The sequence below is a fragment of the Phyllopteryx taeniolatus genome, chromosome 6 (genome assembly GCF_024500385.1).
Source record: "Phyllopteryx taeniolatus isolate TA_2022b chromosome 6, UOR_Ptae_1.2, whole genome shotgun sequence".
NCBI classification, from domain to species: domain Eukaryota; kingdom Metazoa; phylum Chordata; class Actinopteri; order Syngnathiformes; family Syngnathidae; genus Phyllopteryx; species Phyllopteryx taeniolatus.
In genome coordinates this window covers 18,035,480-18,045,648 of record NC_084507.1, presented here as the reverse complement: position 1 = coordinate 18,045,648, position 10,169 = coordinate 18,035,480, and the positions used below count along the sequence as shown (strand labels likewise).

At 40.8% G+C, this 10,169-nt stretch overlaps 2 protein-coding genes across 4 annotated transcripts; one reads left to right on the top strand and one right to left on the bottom strand.

Moving 5' to 3' along the window:
• Positions 1 to 123: 123 nt before the first annotated feature.
• atg12 (ATG12 autophagy related 12 homolog (S. cerevisiae)) lies at positions 124 to 4,607 on the bottom strand. Its single transcript, XM_061777356.1, has 4 exons — positions 4,450 to 4,607; positions 3,678 to 3,814; positions 3,512 to 3,574; positions 124 to 755 (listed from the first exon to the last, which is right to left on the bottom strand). Exons 1-4 carry the CDS (start codon positions 4,541 to 4,543, stop codon positions 696 to 698), a joined length of 354 nt encoding a protein of 117 aa, XP_061633340.1. The 5' UTR covers positions 4,544 to 4,607; the 3' UTR covers positions 124 to 695.
• isoc2 (isochorismatase domain containing 2) lies at positions 4,353 to 8,030 on the top strand. 3 transcript variants are annotated; one of them, XM_061777355.1, is made up of 8 exons: positions 4,655 to 4,741; positions 4,871 to 4,939; positions 5,118 to 5,242; positions 5,317 to 5,368; positions 5,447 to 5,529; positions 5,603 to 5,673; positions 5,740 to 5,857; positions 7,855 to 8,030. In XM_061777355.1, coding segments are annotated over exons 2-8 (516 nt in total). In that variant the 5' UTR covers positions 4,655 to 4,741; positions 4,871 to 4,938; the 3' UTR covers positions 7,921 to 8,030. The 3 variants fall into 3 exon arrangements, with proteins under 3 accessions (XP_061633338.1, XP_061633339.1, XP_061633337.1); XM_061777354.1 differs by lacking the exon at positions 4,655 to 4,741 and adding an exon at positions 4,353 to 4,488 and having other exon boundaries at positions 5,317 to 5,529; XM_061777353.1 differs by having other exon boundaries at positions 4,656 to 4,741; positions 5,317 to 5,529.
• Positions 8,031 to 10,169: the final 2,139 nt, after the last annotated feature.

Sequence of the window (10,169 nt, the reverse complement as noted above, 5' to 3'; positions counted from 1 at the left end):
AACCAGATGAATGAGAATGACACCAATTTTTCACTCCATTTCACCATTGCAGCTTCGTTCAAAAACAAAATCCTGTGGTTGGTATATTCACATTCATAAAAATAAACACAGAAAAGGTGTATATTAACGTTGACAATTTATTTACAATATATACATGAAACATAAGAAACAGTTTTAGCCTTGATGTTAAAGGAGGGATAATATTCAAAACAATTTCCAGGTGTCTCACTATCATTTCTATGACAATTATTGTACTTTCCATTTATGACCGCTTATTTCTTATTAGGCAGAAATGAGATTGTTTGAGAGTGCGTTCAAGTCAATCCCCACTCAACAAACTCAATGCAGCTTTCTTCTTTGATGCAGTGTTTCACCCCTTCAGGTCCTTCTGCAAATTAATGGCGCTTGCATGAAGCTACCAACTGACAAGTTTTTCCATATCAAGTCAATTTTACATACTACGTCCAAGTGGACAAACTATGGGAAATTTACTTGAATTGCTGGTATACAAATAGTTGGGTCTGGTTTCAACAGGGCTCTAAAGAGAGGGTGAAAAGTAATCTGTCTTTTTTTTTTTTTTATCCTTGGGGTGTTTTGAGCAAAGCATGTTACAGACACCGGGGAACTGTTTTAATTTGTGGAAAATGCTCACGATGTCGCTACTAAATTGGACAAATCAGGATCCAAAACTGGAATCAACCCCAAGCTTGAGATTTACAATAATGCAGAACCAGTTTGCTGTCACTGCCAAAACACTGAAAGAGAAAAAAAACATTTTTAAGAGGTCGCCCAAGTCATGAAGTGGAAGTAATGAAATGTTCACGTCACAGTTCCTCTTCTTAATTCTGCATTTTCTTTATTTACTCTATTTATTCCACCAGCACCTTTACTATAAACCCAGATTTTTGGCAGTCACAACGAGCTTGACTCTTCTGGCGCCCTCTGCTGGTCAAACCTGCTGCTTTTCAATATACTTGAACTGCTTGTATTTTGGTATTCATTATACAAATTTCAGAAGTCTGACAAATGATTCTTTAAAAATATGTTAAAACCTTTAATAAGTGGAGATGTGATGTTTTAATTAGCATTTTAAGATTTGTAACACTAATTCAAGTGTAAAAAAGAAGGTAACCACTAATATTAGTGTTGCAATAAAAAAGAAAAATGCTCACTTCGCAAATGTACCTCACACAATCGATTTTATCGATTAATTCAAATTAATAGGCATTTGTCAAGATGATTCAAATAAAAACTAATAACAGATTATTTTTGCAGCTTTGGTAGTTCAAAGCGCGTGCCCGATGACTTGCACTGCTTACACTAACAGCTTTGCTGCTTAAGGGGGGCTAGTTCCCCAAAGCACAGTCAGTGTTGCCGCCTTAGCGATTTAATCACTATAGTTAGCGACTTATTTGACCCCTGTCACTTGTAAGTCAAACTACCACTCTATGGATACAGTTGAAACCTGATGTTTACATTAACTATATATACACCATGTGCAAAATTATTAGGAAAGTCTCATTTTTTAGGATTATTTGATTTAATCACCAACCACAGTGCTTTAGGTTAACCCAAATGGCTAATAAACGTCAAAGAAGAAAGTTTAAGAAAGTAAGTGAGGTTTTGGCTTTCTTAGGAAAATATCAATATCCATCCATTCATTTTCTGTACCGATTATCCTCACTAGGGTATGTGGACAATTATTATGCAACTAAGTGAAAAACACATTTTCTCTCTTTTTTTAATTTTCATTTGTTTAAGTGAGGTTTATAAACAAACAACTCTAAACTTTCCAATAGAAAGTGATAGAAACTGATTTTAAAAAAGTGACCAATATAGCCACCCTTCTTTTCAATAACGGTAATAAGCCTCCATGGATTCTGTCATTTCTTGATTTTTAGTCGATCATGTTTTTGTGCAGCAGAAACCACAGCCTCCCAGACATTGTTCTGAGAGGTGTATTGTTTTCCTTCACTGTATAGCTCCGGTTTAAGAACTGCCCACAGTTCTCAATTGGGTTCAGGTCAGGTGAGGTGAGGAAAGGGGCTATGTCATAGGTTTTTCATCTTTCAAGCCTTTACTGGCCAGCCAAGCAGAGGAGTAATTGGATGCATGTGATGGAGCATTGTCCTGCACAAAAATCATTGTTTTTTTTGAAAGACGCAGACTTCTTCCTGTACCACTGCCTGAAGAAAGTGTCTTCTAAAAAGTGAAAGTATGTCTGGGAGTTCATTTTGAGCTCATCTTCAAGCTCATCTTTAATAATACCAGCCCATACCAGTATCCCACCTCCATTTTTCTGGCGTCTGAGTCGAAGTGGAGCTCTGTGCCCACTAGTGATCCAGCCACGGGCCCATCCATCTGGTCCATCGAGAGTCACTCTTATTACCAGCACATGATTTGGTCGCAACATTTTTTGAGGAGGTACCACATGACCATGGCATACCATAGTTTTGTATGAAGTAAAGATTGACAGTGACTCAAGATATGATTTTACTGTGAACAATAAGTCTGTCAGCAACAAGGTGGAGCAGACAAAACGGGGCAATCCAATTAAAAAAATAAAAACAAAATGTTTACTTTTATTTGATCATTTGTTCAACTCAGAAGGACCAGCTCTTATAGTGAGGGCTCCTAACCCTTCTCCCCTAAGAAAACCACTTAATTTTGAGCATTACCACTAGAATTGGGCATCGAGAATCAAGAACCGATTGGAACAGTGATTAACATTCCGGTTTTCCCCGAATGTTCAAATAAAAAAATTTTGGTTCCCAGTTTTGATGCCTACAGTCCGCCGACACCAAAGAAGAAAGTGGCGAAAACCAACGAAGAAGAACGTGCACGAAGACGTGCTTGTGCCCAATGGCGGCGGCGAACAAAAGTGTGTCTTAACTTTGTTAAAATAAATGACCAGTCGCCTCAGTGCAACACTTGGGATAAGATTATATTGTGCAAAGGAGACTTTCACGATGTGTAGAAGTCTGATGCACTCCCTCCCGCTCCGAGCCTATCGCGCAGAACTTAAATTGGGTGTGAAATGGGTCCCAATTCATTGTAATGGAAAGTTGCTAGTTTGAACTTTGGGGAAGTTTTAGCTCAATGTAAAGCTTTATTTTTTTTTTCTGTTATTGGCTCTTACGTCGGTTTGAAGATTAAAATAAATGCTAAAAACCGTCAGTGCAACCCACCATTTACCTTGTTAGCTGCCTCAGTGTCGGCATAGACGTATTTTATTGTTTCGCTCACCCAAAGCAGGAAATGTTTAGTCCGATTTTATGTCAGACAGTGAGAAAAAAAGTGCATGTCTTGTTATATGGTGTACATAAACTTCTGGTTTCAACTGTATTTTGAAGCAGGGAATGAGTCAATGATTCCGAACACAGTCCAAGTTTTTGTACGACTTTTGAGTTGTTTTTGTAAGTCCTCAACCCACGCAAATAGGATTATGGTTCTGGCCTATGGATGTAGTTTATCTAACAATCATTATGAAAGCAGTGTTTTTGGTACTCACATCAAAGAGAATCCCCACTTCTTGGTCCGGTGACGGCGCAAAAGACTGATTAACGTAGATGAACTGTGAAGAAATACAGGTGCCAGTGTTGTAATGATGTGAGTGCTGACGACACTGTGTCCGCATGTGGAATGTGAATATGAAGGCTAACAAAGTGGTGGCTTACCAGTTGTTCATGATCATCCAGCTTGAGGAAGCGAGAGATGAACTGAGAAAGAGACTGCACCGTCCTGCTCCTGTCCACGTCCCATTTCTTTGTTTTCATGATGGGGGTGTCCCCTACTGCCTTCAAGAGGACATCAACTACACATTGAATGAAGAGGAAAAAGTTATTCCATTTTCTTTGTATTCAAAATAATTCTCGTTATCACAGTGGGAAGCAACAAAGTGCAAATATTTTGTTATATTTTACATTTGTTCCATTTTCCAGGTATAGAGTCTTTTTTTTTTTTTTTTACATACGTATCTGTTCTTCTTTTTAAGTACGAGTGTGAGTACTTTTGCCACCTCTGAAGTAAAATTAAATATCCTAAAAATGACAACTGAACTGCTCTTCATCTGACAGCTCGACAGTGGATTTGACGATTGAACGCAATGTGCTACATATACTTGTGACATTATTCTTAACTCCTTTTGTCGAAGGTGTAATAACTACAGGTAACCTTATAAATTAATTGTACGCATTTATGTCAAGATATTCTTTAATAGAGGTAATATATCTATATAAATGTTAGCATTAGCTACTTAACTAACAAAAACGACACATGAACAACCTACACGCTCATTGGTCCGGTACCCAAAAAGCAACAACCCGATTGGGCGTCACTGAGGACATTGGCCTGTGACGTGAATATACGCGGAACAAGTTTGTCCCCCGCGGCTTTAATAATTGTTGTGATACGCGAAATTAGCAGGGGTGTATTAATAAACTTTCTTACTTTTTTTCTTCTCTTCATTTGTCGTCGAGTCTTCAGGAGGTGAGTGTAACTCTTCTTTTTGCGCGTCTGTAGGTGATTCGGCGTTCTCAGACATCTTATGCGACAACTGGCCTTTGGAGTTTCGGTTCCCTCCCCCCGGAACTCAACGAGGCGATTCGTCTACCGCCTGCGACTGCAATTGGCTTACAGAAACGTCGATCATTACGACGCCTAATTCTATTGGTCGTATACAGTATATCGTCGACAAGAGAGTCTGTCTTCAGTCTGCATTTGCGCCTTAGATCTTGCGAAGGTCTGTTTGTTTTTAAAAATCAGATATGAGGCCTCCTTCGGGTTAATTATACTTTTTTTAAAATAAATATTTTGATGATTGTTTCCCTTACGTGCATGTAAACTTAGTAAATTGTCTTTTTTTACGCAGGTGGTGGTGTCACATGAGGACAGTTTAATAGTGGAACTTTAAACAGTGGTTTACAGACAATCAACAACAGTAAGTCACCTTGGGTTTGCAGAGACAGCCTTATTATTACTTTTGTAGCCTTGGTGATATCATTTCCACCCCAAACTGTACTACATGCATGAATCAGAGAGCAAGTCACTGAGCCAAAGTAATCACTGTCTAAACATTCTACCAACTAAGATGCATGCACATCCTGTAATGTCGACAGTGGCAGGCATCGGCAGGCTCTCCACCAAGGAAGCGGTGCTCCTCCTGTGCGACATGCAGGAGAAGTTTCGACCCAACATCTTCCAGTTCACCAACATTGTCAGCAATGCAGCCAGATTGCTCCAGGTTGCCACGACCACCTCGTAGCTCAAAACCATCCTACTTTCTCCTTAACCTCATCTCACCCTCGGTTCTGTTAGGCCGGTCGTGTTCTGGGGATCCCTGCCATCCTGACGGAGCAGTACCCTAAAGGTTTGGGCCCCACAGTGCCAGAGCTGGGAGCGGAGGGTCTGACGGCTTATGCTAAAACGTCATTCACCATGATGACAGAGGAGGTGGAGAAGCAAATGCAGGCTCTGGGAAACCCCAAGCAGGCTATCCTGTGTGGAATAGAGGCGCACGCTTGTATTGCGGTAACAGCATTGGCAACTTGTTTAGTAAATGACTGACAAGCTCTCCTTTGACTCACCTTTGCTCTATTCACAGTGTACGACATTTGACCTGCTGGAAAAGGGAATAGAGGTCCACATCGTGTCCGACGCCGTCTCGTCGCGGAGGTAGCCGCTCACACGAGGCTGTCCTCCATGTTCCCCCAACTAAATGCACGTTTTCTTTCCCCACAGCCAGACGGACCGCTTATTCGCTCTGTCCCGCCTGAAGCAGAGCGGTGCCTTCCTCACCACCACCGAGGCCGTCCTGCTGCAGCTGGTCCAAGGCGCCAAACACCCCAACTTCAAGGAGGTGCTTATTTTTCACATTACTAACCACATTAGGTAAAAAGCAAAATCAACACAAGAGGCGGATGAAAAAGTGACATCTGTCTGTCTGTCTGTCTGGCGATTACTCTATCGATCTATTACTGTATATACAGCGGCTGAAATAAGTATTTAACACGTCACCATTTTTCTCACTAAATATACTTCCAAAGGTGCTATTGACCTGAAAATTTCACCAGATGTTGGGAACAACTTAATCCATCCATCCATCCATCCATCCATCATCTTAGCCGCTTATCCTCACAACGGTCGCGGCCGTGCTGGACCCTATCCCAGCTATCTTCGGGCAGGAGGCATGGTACACCCTGAACTGGTTGCCAGCCAATCGCAGGGCAACCATTCGCGCACACATTCACACCTACGGGCAATTTAGAGTCCTCAATTAATCTAGCATGTATGTTTTTGGGATGTGGGAGGAAACCGGAGTGCCCGGAGAAAACCCACGCAGGCACGGGGAGAACATGCAAACTCCACACAGGCGGGGCCGGGATTTGAACCCTGGTACTCAGAACTGTGTGGCAGATGCTCTAACCAGACGTCTACCGCGCCGCCCCAAGTAATCCATACATACAAAAAAGTAGAACAAATAAACTCAGAAAATTGTGTGTAAAAATGTGAAACGACACAGGGAAGAAGTATTGAACACATGAAGAAAGGGAGGTGCAAAAAGGCATGGAAACCCAAGACAACACCTAAAATGTATCAATAATCAAACAGCAATCCAGTCCCTTGTCAGTGCAAATGAATATCGACTGGTTCAGTCATAATTGATGGCCTACAAAAAGGCCTCATTGCCAAGGTGTGAGTCAAGCCACATCTCATGATGGGTAAGAGCAAAGAGCTGTCTCAAGAACAACACAAACTAATTGTTGCAAAACTTAACAATGGAATTGGTTATAGGTGTATATCTAAGCTTCTGAATGTTCCAGTGAGCACGGTTGGGGCCATAATACGGAAGTGGAAAGCCAATCATACTCAACTTCAGAATAATTATTTGAAAAAAATACTTAGTTTTTTGATTATATGGGTAGAAGCAAAATCATGCATTGTAAAAATGCATTATACATAGGTAGAAGGGTTTTCCAGAATTTTGAGGTCAACTTTGGGGGGTGTGGATTATACATGAGAAATTACGGTACTTGGGTTGTTCCCAACATCTGGTGAAATTTTCAGGTCAATAGCGCCTTTAGAAATATATTTAATGAGAAAAATGGTGATGTGTTAAATACTTATTTCAGCTGCTGTACTGTGCCTGTCTGTCTGTTTGTCTAGTTACGTGTCTGTCTTTCTGGGCGCCCACTGTACATGTCTATCTATCCATCTGTCCATCCAGCCATCGAAGTGAACATACTTCGAAATTTTCATGGCTCAAACAGCTGTTTTTTTTTTTTGCCTTGTTACAGAAATCAGTACTGCGCTTTTTGCATATTCCTGCATACTAACCAACCAACATAACATAAAAATGACCAAACATAACAAAAATCCATCCATTTTCTATGCTGCTTCTCCTCACTAGGGTCTGCTGGAGCCTATTCCAGCTATCTTCGGGCGGGAGGCGGTGTACACCCTGAACCGGTCGCCAGCCAATCGCAGGGCACATAGAAACAAACAACCATTCGCACTCACAGTCACACCTACGGGCAATTTAGAGTCTCCAATCAACCTACCCCGCATGTTTTTGGGATGTGGGAGGAAACCGGATTGCCCGGAGAAAACCCACCCAGGCACGGGGAGAACATGCAAACTCCACACAGGCGGGGCCGGGATTTGAACCCCAGTCCCCAGAACTGTGAGGCAGATGTGGTAACCAATTGCTCACCGTGCCGTAGTGCAGGAAACCTAACTTTAGTATTGCATCTCATTTGATTGTGCCGGTGTACCCAATGTGACCCTTTATTCTACACGAGGCTGCTTGCCATTGTTATTATTCAAATAATTAATCAATATTCTGTCGACCACCAGATTCAGCAGCTGATGATGCAGCCGTCCCCTGACACCGGCCTCCTTGCCTACTTCAGTGCGCTCTAAAAAGAAGAAGAACAGCAAGAAGGCACAGTCATACTTGCAAACTACACGGTATTCCAAAGCCATCAACATACTAAGTGCTTCAATAAAAGGATGCTGTATTATTCATTGTATATGTGTGTTTGTCTGAGTGCTTGAAAACAGCAGTAATATGGAAAGCCATTTGAAAATTTCATCAATATCCTTGATATGGAGTGCGGTCCTTCATCCTCACTAGTACGATATATCACTGCACTTGTATAATAACTGTCTTACGATGAACATTTTTCCCACTATTTTATGACATTTCTGCATACTAGTAGGACAGCTACATGTTATTAGTGAGGTAAAAATGTGCACTAGTTGACATCTGCGCACCACTAGTGAAATGCTAAATATTAGCTAGTAGAATCTTATCAGAATCATCTTTATTTGCCAAGTATGTCCAAAAAACACACAAGGAATTTGTCTCCGGTAGTTGGAGCCGCTCTAGTACGACAACAGACAGTCAATTGACAGAGAACACTTTTGAGACATAAAGACATTGACAAAAAAAAACAGTCACATAGCAATAAAGGGTTGCTAGTTATCTGGCAATGCCGTTACATTTTTTTTTTTTTGCTGACGTGCAAAAAGATGCAGAGTCCTCTATCACTTAGAGCAATTTGAATGACTAATATTGCAATAGTCCGGTGCAATGACCATTGTGCAAAGGGCGGCGAGACTTCAAGGAGTGTATGCAGTTTAAAGTGACGAGTAGTGCGATAATCTGGGACAATGTTGATTGTGAAAATGTTGCAAATACTCCTCAATCAGTGTGCAAATGGAGCAGGTGCTACTCTGGCATGAGTGCCCAGTATTGGTCAACAACAGATATGCAAATAGTGCAGCGTGGCGAGACTACTACAGTGAGTGCACGAGTAATGTATAATTGGCCCCACAGAAATGTGACATAATACATTATAATGTCCATATTAGCACAGTTTTCAACTAGTGCACATTTTGCCTCACTAGTAACTTAGTTCTCATCGTAGTATGCCAAAGTTGTCCTACTAGTGAGGACAAAGTGTACTACTTCATGGCATATTGAATAAATGCTCCATCACGCCATGATATCCAACTTAAGGTCCACGTCCTAGTACACTCTTTGTTCTCTCGAGTAAAACCATTTCATGTACGAGGAGGACAAATGTGTCTCACTGTTAATGTTTTCTTTTTCCACTACTGCAATGATGTTTCTGCAAACTAGTCGGAAAAGATGGAGATTCTAACAGGACACCTACATGCAAAACTGCATTGGTTGACATCTGTGGGCTGCTAGCGCTGTAAAATTCCACTCAATGTGTAGCATTAAAATGGTATTACTAGTAGCCTGCAGATGTCAACTAGTGCAGTTTCACCTCACTAATAAGATGTCTTACTAGTCTGCTGAAATTTCACATAGTTGTGGACAAAAAAACATTACAAGCAAGACACTGTCGTTCTACTAGTGCTCAAATGGCTTTCCATATGTTAGTTTGAGCATTTATTTGGTATTCTACTAGTGCTCCGAATTGTCTTACTAGTGAGGACAAAGAGCATAGTAGTATATGGACCTTAAACTAGATATTAAGGATATGGAATACATTTTCAAATGTTATTATATATGATATTGAATTAATGCTTAGATGGCTTCATGGCAACTTGAATTGTTTTATTAGTGAGGACAAAGTGTACTAGTACATGGACCTTAAACTTGATATCAAGGATATTAGATTTATATTAATTTCCATTGTTTAACCAGGTAAGGCAATCGAGAACAGTTTCTCATTTCAGAATGGCGACCTGGAGGAAATTTAGGGTTCAGTGTCCCAAGGACATTTCGACAGTCTGAGCCGGGATTTGAACCAATTGAACCACAGCTTTCATATTTTGAGCATATATTCAGTATAAATTATGATTTTCAGTTTAGTAGGCCAAAAGCGGCACAAAAAGTGGGGAAAAAAAGTTACTAGTAAGACGTAGTTGTACTACTAGTGCGCTGAATTGTCTTGTGAGTGCAAAGAGCATAGTAATACAAGGAACTTTGGCTGGATATCAGTGTTATCGAATTAATGCTTTCACTAGTGTATGACATGCACTAGTAGGACAACTACATGTACACTAGATAGGCAAAAGTGTGCACTAGTTGAATGTGTACTTGTAGTACTACTAATGCCATTATAAGAGATCAAAGAAATGGACTACGTCAATGCTTAAAGTGCAGCAGTCAGACTTGTCATGTGCCCTCCTGT

Coding starts and splice junctions, on each gene's coding strand:
- isoc2 (XM_061777354.1), top strand. Junction 5,674..5,739: donor GACGCCGTCTCGTCGCGGAG/GTAGCCGCTCAC, acceptor CTTTCCCCACAG/CCAGACGGACCGCTTATTCG. Junction 5,858..7,854: donor AACACCCCAACTTCAAGGAG/GTGCTTATTTTT, acceptor GTCGACCACCAG/ATTCAGCAGCTGATGATGCA.
- atg12 (XM_061777356.1), bottom strand. CDS start 4,543: ATGTCTGAGAACGCCGAATCACCTACAGACGCGCAAAAAGAAGAGTTA. Junction 3,815..4,449: donor AAATGAAGAGAAGAAAAAAA/GTAAGAAAGTTT, acceptor TTCAATGTGTAG/TTGATGTCCTCTTGAAGGCA. Junction 756..3,511: donor AAGTGGGGATTCTCTTTGAT/GTGAGTACCAAA, acceptor TTTCTCTTTCAG/TGTTTTGGCAGTGACAGCAA.